General features: G+C 32.2%; 1 protein-coding gene across 3 annotated transcripts in view; it reads right to left on the reverse strand.

The window, feature by feature from the left end:
- The window catches only part of Camkmt (calmodulin-lysine N-methyltransferase), a 398,047-nt gene that overhangs the window by 349,492 nt on the left and 30,363 nt on the right, over positions 1-18,192 (reverse strand). For all 3 annotated transcript variants that reach the window (XR_007104678.1, XM_047522765.1, XM_047522764.1), the window contains exons 2-3: positions 15,173-15,345; positions 5,752-5,816 (exon numbers count right to left, since the gene is read on the reverse strand). Coding sequence is in view for 2 of the 3 variants with exons in the window: in XM_047522765.1 (XP_047378721.1) it covers positions 5,752-5,816; positions 15,173-15,345 (238 nt within the window). In the remaining variant the exon portion in view is untranslated. The remainder of the gene's footprint in view (positions 1-5,751; positions 5,817-15,172; positions 15,346-18,192) is intronic.

The raw sequence follows: 18,192 nt of genomic DNA on the forward strand, positions 1-18,192 counted from the left end.
TACTGGACTGGGGATATAACTCAGTAGGTAGAGTGTTTGTCTCATAAGCACAAGGTCCTGGGTTCAATCCCTAGCACCATAAAAAAAAAAAAAAAGAGAAAGAAAAAAAGAAAAAAAATTATTGTACTTATTTTTTACTATGTCTTACAGATCTTCAAAAACTATATAGTATTCCACTGAATGAATTATCCATAATTAGTCAGTTACCTAAAATTAAATATTTACATTTTTTTCCAGTTATTCATCATGCTGCAGTGAATCCCTTTACACATAGCTTTGTATAATGGTTTCATTATCTTTTTAGAAAGGGAATTATTGGTAAAAAATGTGGATATTTAAAATGATGGAAGATACTTCAAGACTTCATCTGAAAAAGTACAATTTACCCTTCCCCCAAGTATATGAGCATGTCCATCTCCTTACAGTGATTACTGATTATTGCTTATCTTGTCACCTTTACCAATCTGATGTGCAAAATTATACCAAATTGCTAGAAAATTAATCATTTTGATGTATTTATAGAACATCAGTATTTCTTTTGTGAAATACCTGTTCCTAATTTTTGGCTATGTTTGTCTTTTTCTTACTGGCTTGCAGATTCTCTTTTTGTTAGTGATCTGTAAAAGTTCTTTATACAATAATGGGAATACATCTTTGTCTGCATATATATCATAAATAATAATTACCAGTTTGTCATTTGCATCTCAACTTTTACATATATAGAGAGAACATAAAGCATATATGTAAATAAGAGATACCTGATGCATATATATATAAAGGTATATACATGTAGTTGTACAGCTGTGTGTGTGTATATATATATTTTTTATATTATTTTTTGAATGAGGAAAACATTTCTAAATCCAAGTGGCATTCTTGAAGGTTTGATAATCCCACCAATATTATAGACTCTAACTATACAACACAGTAATAACGAAAAAGAAAAACTAAAAAACCTGGGCTATATTTCCTAAGGGAATGTTATCTTTTGTTTCTTAAGTGTAGGAAAAAAAGGGAAAATGTTTCTTATTTTAATAAGACTCTTTCCTTCAGTAATATTTGATTATTAGTCCAAAAGAGCTCAATTTTAAATACATCACAAAACAGGCTCTGCTATCAAACAAAGATTACAGGTATGTACATTAAAAATCCCACTGGGGGGAAAAAAAAAGTCCAGGTGAGACCTAGGGTTTACTAGGGGAAAAAAAAAATCACCATTGTCACATGTAAAAGTATAAAGGCAAAGGGCCTACAGATTAGTCCAGGAGACAATGAGATACTAACTAACCACAGGATCCTATCATATAGTCCAGTCAGGAGAAAAAAATTTTGAAAGAATGATTGTACAAGAGATTTTATCTATTCCCCAAACTTAAGCAGCAACATTAGCCAAGTATCCTGATTAACACTAAGTTATTGCAATAATACACAACAACTACTGACTTCCAAGCCTTTGAAGGCTTATAAACTTATTATATGTATAAAATATATTATATTATATATGTGACATATTATATATGTTTCATATTTATATATTATATATAATATTACCTGTAATATGTATATCATATATTTCTATAATATGCATATTATATGTGATATATTTTCATATAAATCATAAGTTTATAAGCCTTTAAAGGCTAGGAAGTCAATATATATGTCTAATATTCATTATATGTGTATATAACATACAATAATTGAGAAGTAGCAACTCATTTGTACCTGCTATCAAACAATGGATAACAAGCTTTAAAAAATGTACAAATGAAGTTTTTGTACCCTTGAGCACAGATGAGATTTTATAAATATAAAATAATTGTATTAGATACTATAATAATCAAATTTGGATCAAATTAGCCCTAAGGAGAATCAAACTTAAAAATTCAGTTCAGCTGAGGAAAGAGACAACTTTGGAGAAAGGGAAAATGGCTTTAGAAGAGACATAGCATAATGGAGTTTCTCCAATTAGAGGTCAAAGAGACTGGCTGGAAAGGAGATTTTGCCTACAGAGAAAACAGAAGCAAGAACTCTGCTGAATGCTCTTGTTTCCTGAGGTATCTGAGTGACATGTCAATTGAAACACAGAAGCAGTCAGTACCTCACTTGAGGTGAAGGATGTCATCCTATACTTTTCCCTAGCTTGATGGCATCCCTTTCTAGGCATGATGAATGAATAGCAGGCACATCCTCTTTGCAGAGCAGCTTTGATACCTCAGAAAGAAGTAGGTTCTCATAGAGTGAAACAGACATTATTACCTCATGTACATATGTGACTGCATGACCAATGTGATGCTACAATATGTATAATCAGAAAAATGAGAGATTACACTCCATTTATTAATGATCTATCAAAATGTACAAATGCATTCTACTGTCCTGTACAACAAATTAGAACAAATAAAAATTCAAAAAAAAAAAAGAAGTAGGTCCTCAAGTAGTGGAAACTCAAATATGCATACTTATCCCTAAAAATAAACCAAAGGGAAGCTGACTTTCAAAATAGGTTGTTTTCCACAACAGCAAATGCAAATATCCAAAAATAACGTTGGGGTCATATATTATACAACAATAAATTGTTACAAAGAAATGACTAAATCTTTATGAAATTCACTTTAATTTCTTCCTACAAGATTCAAAAACACTCAAGCAGTGAAGGGATATCTCAAAACTATAAGCCATTTGGAGGTCAAATGCTTAAAAATACTTCTAAACAATAAAAGTAAATATTTTATTTTTAAATATATCAGGAAAGAGGTTTTATTTGTTTTCCATACTACAGAGATTTTTTCCAAATCATTTTGGTAAAGGCATAACAAACTCTGGAAGTAAGACTGATCATTTTCTCTTTGAATTTTACAATGAGTATAATCACAACATGATTTTTAAATTTAGAATAACAGTTCTACTAAATCTTGAAAATATTCTCTTTAACATACACACATATTAGGTTTTTGCGAGCCTAAAATATTTTAGTTATTTGTTCTGTTATCAAGAAGTAATATTGGGCTGGGGAGATAGCTCAGTTGGTAGAGTGCTTGCCTTACAAGCACAAGGCCCTGGGTTCAATCCCCAGCACCGCAAAAAAAAAAAAAAAAAAAAAAAAAAAGAAAGAAATTATATTAACCTAGAAACATATTTCTGAAATTGGCAATTTTATCCATTTTCATAATATTAAACATTTTCTTCCTTATTTCAAATATCCTTCAGTATACTATTATGACCATGATTTAGGAACTGATATTCTTACATACAACTTTTTGTATTATATTAATTAGTGAGTATATTAAATGTTACAAACAAATCAAATGGAAATGTGTGAACATATCTTCATGTGTATATATGGTGAAAGCACACAGCTATTATTCAAGATTGTTATTCTGTAAATTACAGTGTACCGAGACAGAATTGTGATTGTGGCGCCCTCTGCTGGGGTTTCTAGTCACAAACTCAATACCACTGTTAGTATAATAAAAACAAACTTTTGAGGCATCAAGGGAAAAATCAGTTTTTCAAATCATAATTACTTTATGCTCAAGATTATATAAAAGTTATAATCAATATTTACTTTATTGAAGTAGGACTTAACCAATTTATGCTTTACCAATTAAGTAAAGCATCAGTACTGATTTTTCTTTTAAAATAAAGACAGTAAATTTAAAAGTTATACCAAGCATGTTTTAACAAGTTTTACTTTTGTTACTATTTGTGTCACTTGGCAATATAGTCAGGTTTTGTTTTATTTTATTTTATTTTAAATATTTTTTCAGTTTTCAGTTGTAGATGAACACAATACCTTTATTTTATTACTTATTTTTATGTGGTGCTGAGGATCAAACCCAGTGCGTCACACATGCCAGACAAGTGCTCTACCACTGAGCTACAACCCCAGACCATAGTCAGGTTTTAAAGACCCTGTTTATGACTAAACATTGTAATTAATTACAATTTTTTATCTAGTTCTCTTCATTTGTTAGTTCAATCAACATAGTTCTATGGTAAAACATCAAATAATTCTTAATATCTTTTTAAATTTAAACTTATTTTTAATTAATACATAAAACAAAATTATCTATATATTTATGAATATTATCTTTTTATTATAATAAAATCAAAGAAGTTTGAGATGTACTTATCACCAGGAATAATAGTTCTCATTAATTGAGTGTCAGCTCTGAAGGAATGCAGTGTTTTTATATACTTTGTATACATTATAGTCAGTCTTAAGAAATGAAAAAAATTGAGGGATACAGGGATTATTTAAATTGTTTCCGATGAATTTCCAGATGAATTTTCAGCCAGGATTCAAATGTGTTTCCTTCCAAAATATCAAACCTTCCTAACAAACAATAGACAGCAGTAGGAAAAAATGGCCTTAACATTCAACTTTCTTCATTTGTTAATGGGAAAACAACTTGGGAACGTGTGGGGAGCGGATGACAGGGAAAAAAATATTTGAGAAGGATAAGATGATTATTCATGCATAAAATAATAATTTAGACCTTTTGGAAATTACTTTTATTTTATATAATGCTGCCAGCTAGTGGCCCTATTTCAGACCAAGTTCCAGGGAACAACTTTTTTTAATATTATTGAATTTAAAATTTTGCATTTCACATTTCAGGATGATGTTATGAAATTATATATGACTTAATTATATTTAACATTATCCTAGAACTGAAAAAGAAAGTCTCCTCAACCACCATTAGCATCCCTTGCCCAATTCTTGCCTAATCTCCAATAAAAAACAGGAGATATGTCTAAGTGGGAAAGAATTTAGTAAGAGTCAATATGTAGAAACTAACAGATATACCTGTCACTGTCCATGAAAAAGAAATCTGCCTTATGTTAAATATTTTAGGATAATTTTAGAATATTTACAGATTCCTTTGTGACAAAATACAATTTTCCTATATAATCTAGAGTTTGCCATAAAGTGAACATCAGAGCAAAATTACTGACTAAACATTATTCTATTCATATCTATGCATTTTATAAAGTAGTACTCTTAGCAAAGTATGTTGAGTTTAAACAGTAAGTAGTTATTGTTTTGAAATTTCCTTTGAAAAAAATTTTTACTATTTTTAAACAAAATTGTCATAGTTCACTACTAATTCACCATCTTTAAGATAAATATCTATGCAACAAACATGAAGGAGTACACAGCTCTCTCATCATGATATGTTGTTTAAGTCAGTGACATAAAGATATTCTTATCTAATTTCTTTCATCATGTAAGATTATTTTAGAACTATTTAAGTGATTTTCTCAGTGGAGAAATCTGTCAACACTTAATCAGAGGCCTAGATGAAAAGTCAACATATTTCATAATACTGAATATTGCATTAAAAAAACACTCCAGTATCAAAGTATATTAGCATTACAGAAAACATGTTTTGGGTTTAATCTGTAAGCAGGCAATGGAATAGAAAAGCATCCAAAACACAGCAAAAAGAAAAGAAGTAGTCCCTCCATGATATAAACTGTAAAGGTCACAATGGAAACAAGAAACAAAAGGAACAGTATTGGAGAGTCCATTGTTCCTTCTGATCTATATTCTTACATGCACACCCCTACAAGGTGTAAAAACTGCCATATCCTATTTAGTATGCATGTTATATGAGACTTATTTTGCAGCTAAAGACAATAAGTTTCTATGTACACACACATTAGTGGTAGAACATTAGTGAGAACACTGTTGATTTGCTTTTTAAAATATTAAACATGTTTCTACCGAGGTAGCATATAACTTACAGACATTTCCTGTATTGTCAAAGCTGGTAAGAACATCTTCAACATTCAAGGATCCATGATTCTGTCTACAAAGGAATAAAGAACTTTTTTAATGATTCTGAAATACTAATATTTCCAATGTTTAAGAAAACTGAGACTATGTGTGTGTGATGTACCCAACACCAATAAACCCTTCCATGATGTATTTTTGAAATATTTTCTGTCCACTAGAGGGAGAAAGAAAAAAAACAAAACAAAATGTAGTCTTCAGAATATTTAATGCTATGACATTTCTTGATGATTAATGAACATCTTAAACTATTAATAATTTTTAACAAATCATTGCTATTTTAGTTACCTAAAGGTAAAGTCTTAGTCTTAAAGACCAAATCAGATACATACATGTACATGTACACACATTACATGTGAACCTTAGGGTCAAAGGAAAATAATAACCTTCCAGAACCACACTCAACAATACATAAATTTCCCCTAAAACAGTGCAACAAATTCAGAATTTCATTCACAAAGAACTAACCAAACTTTAGGTCTGCACATTTCATCAACAAGCAGTTCTAAAGGCCAGTGGGTAAATTTTTTGTAGCATTTGCCCACTAATCTTATCTCAGTTAGTTCTAATTTCTCTTCACCTGATAACCCTTCAAGTATTTGATTATTGATACTTATGAATCAATAATACTTATGAAATACTTATGAAAATAAGTAATACTTATGAAAGCTATTACTCTGCAAATAGAAATGAACCTATATGTCAATAATACACAGGGTTTGAGTTACTTTTCCATTGGTGATATAAAAAAAATTGGTGCTAATCTATCCACAGTTTTCTACATTCTCCCTTATAAAATTTATGGCTATAATTCTACTTTAGAATGTTTTAATAATAATTTATAAAAATTATCAACACTACTTTAACTTTGTCATTAAAATGTAGCATAAATTATGTATAGCATTATGAACTAAATTGCCCCCCCTCCCAAATTCATATGTTGAAGTTTTAATCCCCAGAGCACCTCAGATGTGACTCTATTTGAAGACAGGATCTTGAAGAAGTAATTAAGTCAGAATGGGGTCATTAAGAAGATGGTTTTTAAATAACTGGTGCCTGTAAAAGAAGAAAGGTTTAAGACCAAGCACTGTGGCTTTATATTCAGCTCTCAGGAGGCTGAGGCAGGAGGATTGAAATTTGAGGTCAGCCTGGAAAATTTTGTGAGACTGTATCTCAAAATAAAAAATAGAAAAATAAAAAGGCTGGTGATGTAGCTCAGTGGTAGAGGGCTTCTGGGTTCAATACCCAGTACCAAAAAAAAAAAAAAAAAAGGGAAGGAGGAGGAGGAAGAAGAAGAGGAGGAGGGGAGGAGGAAGAGGGGAAAGAAGAAAGGAGGAGGAGGAAGAGGGAAAAGAAGAAGAGGAGAAAGAAGAAGAGTTTGGGACACACAGGTAGGCAAAAGGGGACATGTATGCACAGAGAGGCAACCATGTGAAGAGGTAGCAAGATGGTGGTAATCTGTAAGCCAAGAGAACTCAAAAGAAACAACCTGCCAATACCTTGATCTCATACTTCTTCGAGCCCCCAGAACTTTTAAAAAATTTCTATTTTTTGAGCTACCAAATCTGTGGCATTTTGTCTTGTCAGACCTAGCAAACTACAACATATGACAAAAGAATGCCGGTAAATTGCATTATCCTTTTCAGAAAATATAAGCTTTTATTTCTATCACACAGACCTAGCTCTTGATACAATGAATAAATGAAACTGCAGACTGTTATTGCCAATCACAACTGGCCAAATAAACACTGGGCTCAAAAATGTAATCCAAGGAAATAAAGTCACCAACCATGAATCAAACCTTTCTTATCATAACATAATGATTCTGTGTCTTCTCTGTGTGTATAAGATTCTAGGAAGAGATACACTAGTATTATGGAAAACTATGTTAAACACTGAAATAAGAGGAAAAGCAACAAAGTATATAACTTAAAAAGCAAGATGAAGCTATAAAGTGTCAGCAGTAAAGCATATAAACTCAAAAATTTTTTTTCTAAATATAAAAGTAATAGATGGTTCCTTCAAGGGAAAAACTGCTCATAATCCTAACAGGCAGACACAACCACAGTTAATATTTCGGTACATAACCTTCAAGTCTTATTCAATGCTCACGTACCTTTCATAAAGAACGAAGAGCACATTGTTCACACTGTTTTGTAATTTATGTTTTTCACTTGCCATATTATGAACACTTTCCCAAATCAAGTAATCTCCTGTAACATGATTTTAATGGTTGCCAAACAGTTCAATGAATGACTTTCTGCACCACAATTTGTTGAACCAACACTTCATGTTTTATTTTAACACCATGCCCAGTTTTGTGCTATCATAAATATTGCTGCAATTGGAAGAGCTTATGGAAATTTCATTAAGCTCATTTCTTATTTCCTTAGGATAAATTTCTAAAAGTAAAATTATTTTATGCCTAGTTTTAACAAGAACATTCTCTCTCTCTCTCCTCTCCCTCCCCTTCCCCTCTTCTCTGAGACACACATACGCACAGAAATCAGGATAAAATAGGTATTTGAAATTAAATCTGAAACAAAGTAGAAAAAAGGTATACATATTTTGCATAATGTTAAATATTCTAAAAATCAGAAACAGGGATAACAGAACTGAGATACCTATTTTAAAAAGTTAAAAAGACAATTCACACTGAAAAGTGAGACTATCAGAGTTATCATTGAAGAGAAACTTTAAATTCTTAAATGCACTATTTTTTGAAGAAAAACAAAACAAAAAAAATATATATATACCCTATGGTTTTTAAAATAAAGTGAGGGGTGGAGGAACAGTTAACCTAATCCTACAACTCTCTACAATCCTTATAAAAAATTAAAAACAAGTACCTACAAAGTTAGTAGAGTTTGGAAACCCTAAAAGATAACATCTCATGAAAGAATGTCAACAATCATTGCCTTCAATAGTATAAGAATGAGTGCTAATTATAGGAAAACTTTCATGAATGCAGTTTGGTAAAGATTCAATTTGATTACTTCAAGTTTCCTTTTGTTTGTCCCAAACTCAAGGACTGTTCTTTGTCCAATGAGTCATCAAATACTTTATTCAAGTGTCAACTCTGTTAGATTCTGTGTACCCTTAATCTTTCAATTATTTACCTAGGACCTGTCTAGACTTAATGGCTAAATAGTAATGCTGACAAGGAAGGGACTTTTTCAAATTTAATCCTTACAAACTTCAGTCTTAGCATATACTGGTAATTAATGTTATATGACAGTAACAAAATTTTTGCCTAGATACACTGAGCATATAAAGTTCGCTCCATCTTTCTCTCAAATTCCAAATCTTAAAACATTATTTCCCAAGCCTTTAATTACTAAAATTGCCATATAATTCTCCACCAGGGACAATACAACTTTTTTTTACAATCTAAAGCTATCTTAGAACTGAGGGCCTTTGACTTTCTTCCCAAGAATAACCTATAGAGCAAGGACTAAAGGACAAGTCATTAGGGGAGGTAATTATTTGAAGGGGAAAAAAGACTACTAAAAAAAAAAATTGAAGCCTAAATATACCAAGAGGTTGAAACTATAGATTCAGAGTTAGTTAGAGCTAAATATGACAACAAAATCACACACATCAAAAGAAAAAATAGATAAGTTGGACTTCATTAAAATTAAATATATTTTGTATCAAAGGACACTATGAAGAAAGTGAAAAGACAACCCAAAGGCAACATGTAAAATATTTGCACATCACATGCCTCATATTCAGAATATATATTTTTTACAATTCTCACAAAATAGCTAGTAGAAAGGACTTTGAATGTTTCCAGGACAAAGAAATAATAAATGCCTGAGGTAACAGACATGCCTTATCTGATCATTGTACATTGTATACATGTATTGAAATATTGCACTGTACCTCACAAATATGTACAATTATGTATCCATTTCTTAAGCTTAAAATTCTCACAACTCCAGAACAGGAAGGTAAACAACCTAACATTAAATAAGACAAAAGACTTGAATACAAAGAAAATACACAATGACCACATGAAAAGATGCTGAACATCATTAGTTATCAGAGGAATGCAAACCAAAATCATAGTGAGATTATCACCTTACAACCACTTAAATGACTATTCTTTTCTTTTCTTTTTTTTCTTTCTTTCTTTTTTTTTTTTTTTTTTTTTTTGGTGCTGGGGATTGAACCCAGGACCTTATGCTTGTGAGGCAAGCACTCTACCAACTGAGCTATATCCCCAACCCCTATTCTTTTTTTTAATGAAGAAAAAACAAAAAGTGCTGGCAAACATGGAGAAAAACTGAACCCCTCATACATTCCTAGAATAACTACTGTACCTAGCACATATCAAGTATATCCTAAGTATATGCCAAGAGAATTAAAAGCAGTCTTGTACATGAGTAGGAGCATTATTCATAATAGCCAAAAAGTAGAAACAACCCCAATGCTCATCAACATATGAATGTGGCATTATTTCTACCTTAAAAAAGGAAATGATACATGTTGATACATGGTACAACATGAATGAATCTTAAAAATTACAAAGAAGTCAAACATAAAAAACCACATATTATATTATTCCATTTATATGAAATATCCAAAACATACAAATCCATAGGAATAAAAAGCAGATTAGTGGTTGCCAGGGACTAGGGAAAGGACAAAGCTGGGGAGTCACTGGTAATGCATATGGGTTTTTCTCAGTAGCTGATGAAAAAGTTCTGGGATTAGACAATGGTAATGGTTGTATAAAACTGTGAATATACCAAAAAAAACACTGAACTATAAGCTTTAAAATGCTTTTTTATGTGAATTTTATCTTGATTAACAAGAAAAATAGTTTTAAAAAAAGAAAGAAAAACAAAGAAAGTAAGGCAGAGAGTGGAATGGGCCCCAAAAGGCTGCAGAAGAAAAAAGAGAGGTTTGCAGATTTTTTTTTTTTATTATTCTAAATGCAACTTGCTTTGAAACATTTTCAAAAATAAACAACTGAAAAAAATGGTTAAAGACCTTTCTTTTTTTCAGTTTCCTTACAGGAAGTTAACAGATGATTTCTATATATGAAATACAGGAAATTTTGAAAAATGTTCAGGGGAATATTTCACTTATTATTTACACTTATTGCTTGTACTCTTGACAATTGCCATTCTGACTGGAGTGAGATTAAATCTTAGAGTAGTTTTGATTTGCATTTCTCTAATTGCTAGAGATGATGAACATTTTTTCATGTTTGTTGATCAATTGTATTTCTTCTTCCGTGAAGTGTCTTGAACTGTCCTTTCTTCAAAAAAGATTATTGTTGCTATGGTAATTGCTAAATTAGAAGGCTTGTATTCTTTATTTTTAACCTGTCCTAGAAGCTCAGAAATGGGTGAGAAGTTAAGAACGTGTTGCATCTTTTTAATATAATAAATGCACTGCAATGAGATCATATATTACTTCTCCACAGAAAAGAAAAATCAGAGTATACCCTCCCAATGAATTTAATATGTGCAGTAAGTAAAACCCAGCGATGAAAGTGGTAAGCTTATGAATTGGATATGCTGCCAAGGATGTGGGAAAAAATGTACACTCATACATTGCTGGTGGAACTGCAGACTGGTGTAGCCACTATGGAAAGCAATAGGGAGATTCCTCAGAAAACCTGGAATTGAACCGGCATTTAATCCAGCTATCCCACTCCTTGGTTTATACCCAAAGAACTTAAAATCAACACCTACAGTGATGCAGCCACATCAATGTTTAAAACAGCTCAACTCACAATAGCTAAACCATGGAACCAAAATAGGTGTCCTTCAACAGAGGTAATTTTTAATAAAATATTTTTAGCATAAACATCTCTTGATCAACTATAGTTTTCTATATATGCATCTATCTAACAGGAATAGTCTCTTTAATAAAGTTCTAAGAAATAAAGTACCAGAAAAACAAGACTTTGTCAAGGAATAAAGTATAGTCATACCTGGACTTTAATTTCCTAACTCTCAAACTTTTGAACAAAGAGTTGGTATCCTCAGACATACAAAAATGATAACAGATCTTGAGGATTTCATTATCTAACTTGTACACTGTCTAGTCTTATGTTTCTGATTAAAAGTCATTAAGGGAAATTTTTTATTCCTTCATTTTAAGTATTATCACATAAAGCTAACAAAAAATAATGGTTAGCCAGTCAAGCACAGTGGCCCACACCTATAATCCCAGCAGTTCAGGAGGATTGAAAGTTCAAAGCCAGCCTCAGCAAAAGTGAGGTGCTAAGCAACTCAGTGAGACCTTGTCTCTAAATAAAATACAAAATAGGGCTGGGAATATGTCTCGGGGTGGAGTGCCCCTGAGTTCAATCCTCAGCACCCCCCCTAAAAAAATAAAAAATGAAAAAAAAAAAGTCAAAGTTTTAACTTAGGCTACGAGTTATATACCTTTTAATAACAGAATAACATACACAAACACAACTGTACTTTGAATTCACAAACATCTAGTTATTTACCCTCTTTCTAAACCACTTCTCTTCTTTTGACTGTTGCAAGTAATTAAAAAAAAAAAAAGTAACAACAACAAAAAAAAAACTTTAGGATGTCTACCATACTGAAGAAAATAGTTACCTAAAGAAATGTTATAGAAACAGATTGAAAAGAATTGATAAAAGATATAAAATGAATAAGAATGAAGATCCACAATTGGCAGATAACAGAAAATAAGCAAAAGTGGTAAATATGTAAGAAATCAACATGAACAAAATTCATACCAGGAATCAATGAACTATTTTGGCAGAAATTCTCCCCTACATTAAGCAATTCAGTAGTTTCAGCAATTTCCTTTACCCTAACAGGATTATGGAGGAAGAAATGGAATGCTGAGAATAATCAATAAGGAAATTAGCTTATTTGAGTCTCGATTTCTTCATCTGTGAAAAGAATGAATTCCCTCATAAGAAACAGGAGAGTGTAGAAATTAAAGGTGCAGGCTGTATATTCATGTATACAATGTTATCGACGGAGAGAGCTGGGTGAAGGCTACATGAAAGACACTGTGCTATTTTTACAACTGCTGTGAACCTATAATTATTCCAAAATAAAAGAGTTTTTTGTTTGTTTGTTTGTTTGTTTATTTTTATAAGTACAGTTTGTGGAACCAGACCACCTGGGTTTGAATACAGGCACAATTACCTACTGGTGATGTGACCTCAACCGGGTTATTTAACCTCTCTGTGCTTCACTTTACTCATTGTAAAATGAGAATGACAAAATTAACCTGACAGGGCTGTTGTGTGGATTAAACACTAATACATGGAAACCACTCACAACAGTCCTGTCACATATAAGCATCAACTGTCAGTCATTATTAATGTTATGATTTTTAAAAATTTATGCTAATATCACACTCAGCTCTAGAATTCCAAATGTTTAAGATATTGCTATTTGGGGGGCTGGGGCTGTAGCTCAGTGGCAGGGCACTTGCCTAGAATGTGTGAGGCACGGGGTCCGATCCTTAGCACCACGTAACAATAAATGTACGATTACATAAATGGTATGCCTCTACTTCATGTACAAACAGAGAAACAAGATGTACCCCATTTGTTTACAATAAAAATAAACAAATAAATAAAATAAAGGCATGCTATACATCTACAACTACCAAAAAAATAAAAACTAAAAAGATATTGTTATTTTTGCCCTACTGATGAGGAGGGTTACTAAGTAGAATGCAAAGAAAGAAAAAGTTTTGGCAGCTCTTGAGGTCAAAGTTTTAGTTCATTTACTTGTCTTCTTTCTATAACTCAGTAGTCTGTGACATATAAAAATCACAAACATATATATTGTGTGTGTGTATACATACATACACTTATTTTTTCACAAATAAATATATCAGTAAAAACCATGCTTTGGAAAGGAATCTCAGTTTACTCTATAGCCTGTATTCCATATAATGTTGTTAGTATTATTTCTATTTGATAGATATTCAGGCCTTATTTCGTAAAATCTCAAGAACAGAAAATTTCATATTCTCCCTGGTCAACCCTACAAGGGTCTTAAAGACAGCAACAAATTATTCTTGCTACAATTTACATTTACTGCCTCTTGTTACTAGTGGATATAGAAATTAAGTTTTAAGTTTATACCTAAAAACTTCTACTGGATCATTCTGTTATTCCTTCTGTTTAATTTCCTTACAAATACTATCTTCCAACTGTTTAATTATCTTTATTTGTGCTTTCCATAAGGATTACACAAAATAGAATACATCAAAGCATCTAGCTCTGTACTTGGAGCATAGTAAGTATTTAATGCACTTTTCTTTCCTTCTTTACAAAGGACTAAATCTATTATTTCTATCAGACTGCAAGGTCATTGAGGTATTCCAATTAGAATTTCATAATGAACATAAAGAAAAGCTCACAAATCCCCAAATTTGTCTCTTTTATTTGGAGGTTTCCATAAAACAAATATTATGAAGCCAGATCTTAACTTTTCTTCCTAGCCCATTCTAGTCAATTTTATTCAAATCTCAAATTTTCAGCTATTATGGTACCTTTTAAAACTTAGATATTTTAAACTAAGTTCAAGAATCATATACTATAAATAGATAGCCTTTGTGGAAATTTTTTTCTTAAAATTATTCCTAGTCTTGCCTAAGGCTTAGACAGTCACATTTCCATTTAAAATGTTTTTTTGCTCTTCTTACAGTAACTATAAACGTGCGTGCTCCTCCCTCTCTTTCAAAATGTGAAATCCTGTCAGAAAAGGCAGATTTTATAAAAGGAAACAACTACAGTATTATTGCAACATGCTAGAATATAACTGCAAGAGAAAATTAATTCAGTAAAAGTGGTATCTTGTTTCTTCATTTTATAACTCTCTTGTCTCTTTTCTAACAATTTTTAAAGCCAGAATAGTCTGTATGCTTCTCACAATATCAGTGTTTTCAGCTGAATTTTCTCCTCCTATTCTTCAGATTCTATTCTGAAAGTGACAAAACATGAATGGGAAAAATACCAAAGCTTGATTTTTCAGATAACTATTACTTGAAGAGTAGCTTGGAAAAAATTCTCTTTTTACTTTCAGCCTTCTTTGCCTCAAAAAGAACTTGGCTTTCCGTCATAAACGAATGCTAGGAGAGAATAGTTAAATTGAACCTTTGATTTGCAACCCACTTTATCCTCAAATGCCACCATATTCCTGAGGATTGTTTTTTTCTCTAGTCTGAAAATACAGCAAGACCTACTTAAAGCAGCAGACTTCTCTAACACAAAGTTGCAATACCTAAAATAAAGAATAAGTAAAGATTGCCTAAAATTCAATAAAAGGAATAATGACAATAAGTAGATTGTTTTTCTACTACAAGAGAAAAACAGTTTTAAAAAGTCTTAACTAGAATAATAGTTACCTTAAGGAAATACTATATTCAGGATAGAAGACACTTGTATATTGGACCCATGCACCAGCCTCCCCTTCAATTTCTGTTTTCTTGGCTTCTGTTACTGAAAACAGATTAAATGATTCAAATCTTCTTACAGATACACGTTGCAGGCAATCATCCAGGTGCTTCTGCCTCAGAACCTTTCAAATAAAATCAAATAGTAAAGTCATTTTATGTAAACATATCATAAGTTAAGTGTTCAAAACTTAAGTGATAAAAGGATGTTCACTTCCAAGAATGGTGGATTAGATAATTCAGATCAACCTCCTGATGAACACAAGTCAAAAGATGCACAAAAAAATAAAATTAATGATTCTATAAATGTTTAATTCACTCTACTAAGTATCCTTTCTATTTAAAGTAGCTACAGTGGTTTCTTTTATCTGAAAAGGTACCCTTATTCCAACAATATCATAATTTTTATGTATAGAGAAGGACAAACTGAGTTCCGAACCATGCAAGTAAATGTTGTGGTATGAATATATCTTCAGGGAAAAATATTTGTTTAAATTTTATGTACTAGGTAAAATGTTTAGAAGGTTGGTTTTTAAATAGAGAATGGAAAAGGGCAGGCTCTTCTTAAAAGTTCCAAGGGAAAAAATTGTTTTTAAAATATTTACCAAAAACAGCATCTTATTATCTGTGGTTATGAGGAAGAAAAACAAACTACTCAATAGAGTCTACTGTAGGATCTTATTTAAAGCCCCAAAAACAAATGCTTTCTATAGTTATTAAATATTCTGATGTCAAAGGAATGACATCATAAATCACCAATGTAAAAAAGCATTTAAATCACCACATGTACAATACTGGAAAGGGCTTTTATAATTTAGTAAATTCTACTGATCTACAATATAAGGTAATACTCAATGGAAGTAACAGGGAATATATTCAGAACAAATAAAAGATTTAATTCATATTAGGTAATTCATATTAGGTAAAGGTAATTACATTACCTTTAATTACTTTTAGTGTTTCTTTTTAGCTTAAAGTAAGATTCAGTTATTTTTAAGGAAATTAATAATATTTGTAGCTTTGTGAGTTGAGAAGATATCCAAATCTCCCATCGAGTTAATAGCCTTATCATCTACCACTTCTAGAATGTCTCCTTCCAACCCCTATGTATATAATTAAATACTATTCAAATGGAATTATCTGGAGTAAAGGAAATTGCTCAAAGTCAAGTTATTTTATCATTCCACTAACTCAATGAACAGTTTAATCAAAGATCAATGCCACAGCAAATAAGATCATGTCAAAATGTTCCCAGAAGAGAAAAAAAAGCATTGAGTCCAAGGGTCCTTAGGCCCAGCAGATAAACACTGTATGCAACTGAACCCAAAGACCTATTTATTGATCTGAACTGTTTACTTCAGAGCTAACTAAACTGAATATAACTATGTAGGAGTCCTATTAACCAATATCCTGCTATATGCAGCATCACTCAGAAAATGGCAAGGGCACTATCGAAAACATGTCCCTTGATAGTTACATGAGTGTGAGCATCTTTATAATCCTTTGAGCCCAATCTCTTCCCCTATAAAATGGAATAATAATGTTTGCCTTGCAGCTCCTACTACAGTACCTGACACACGACAGCTATACACTGAAAGCCACTGGTAAAAATTATAAAAGTCAATCTATGCCAATTGGAAAGCCTCTCCTTAGAGTCAGTGCTCAATAAACAACTCACTTCTTACTAAACATGGTGGATAAACATACACACACACATAGTTATCCCCCTAAAATATCACTAGAGGAAGAAAACTAGCAAAAATCCAAAAGGACAAAGAGACTAGGAGAGGAAATAATGAGTGGTAACAAACTTGGCATGTTGGGGAAAAAAAAGGAATCTAAGTGCCAGCGGTGGGAAGTCAAGAAAAAACAAAGCCCCATCACAGGCAGGTACTTATGAAGGCCAGGATACAGCAGGTGGCATAGAGGATGCTAGGTGTGGACCTGAATGTTCCCTAAAGGCCCACGTGTTAAAGGCTTGATCTCCAGAGTGTCACTATTGGGAGGTGGTGGAACCCTCAGGAGAAGGGGCCTAGTGAGAAGTCCCTGGGTCTTTGGGGGTGTGCCCTCAAAAGGGATTGTCGGACCCCAGTTTATTTCTCTTTTGCTTCCTGGAATGCTGTAAGCAGGTTGATCTACCACACTCCCCAACATCGCTCCCCAGCATTGTTCCCCAGCATCCCCATCAGAGGCCTAAAAGTAACAGATTCACTTGTTAAAGGACTAGAATTTCCAAAATCACAAGCCAAAATAAATCTTTTCTCTTTGTGAGTTAATTATCCTCAGGTATTTTTTTACACTGATAGAAAGTTGATTAACACAAGGAGTAAGGCAAAACACAGGAATGTTGGCTGAAAATCTTTCAAAAGAGTAGCTAGGGACTGGGGATATAGCTCGGTTGGTAGAATGCTTGCCTTGAAGGACAAGGACCTGGGTTCAATCCCCAGCATTACAAAAAAAAAAAAAAAAAAAAAAAAATAGGTAGCTAGATTCCTCTAATTCTATCAACAATGCCAGGCAGCTGCTCTTCTTCCCCAGGTATGACTCTAAAGGATAAATTTCTAGGGAAGATGAATCACAGACATTCTGGTCAAGCACAGCCTAGAATGACATAAGATCCTCTTCACTCTAATCCATATCTCTTATCCTTACACAGCTTCCAGGTAAGAGATAGTCAGTATTCCTTCCTGGGGAAAATGAAACAAGAGAAAACATCCTACTCCTGCAGAAGTTATCACATAGTGAAAAGGTTTTAAAACTCAATCAGGAATTTTTTTTTTTCTTTCATCAGCTGCTTGGAAACTTTAATCGTTAATGTTCCTAGTCAGTGATACCATATGGTATTTTTTATTATTTGTTCTAATTAGTTATACATAACAGAATACATTTCAACTCATTATACCCAAATGGAGCATAACTTCTCATTTTTCTAGCTGTACACAATGCAGAGTTACACCATTCGTGCAATCATA

The sequence above is a fragment of the Sciurus carolinensis genome, chromosome 13, assembly GCF_902686445.1.
Source record: "Sciurus carolinensis chromosome 13, mSciCar1.2, whole genome shotgun sequence".
Taxonomy (NCBI): domain Eukaryota; kingdom Metazoa; phylum Chordata; class Mammalia; order Rodentia; family Sciuridae; genus Sciurus; species Sciurus carolinensis.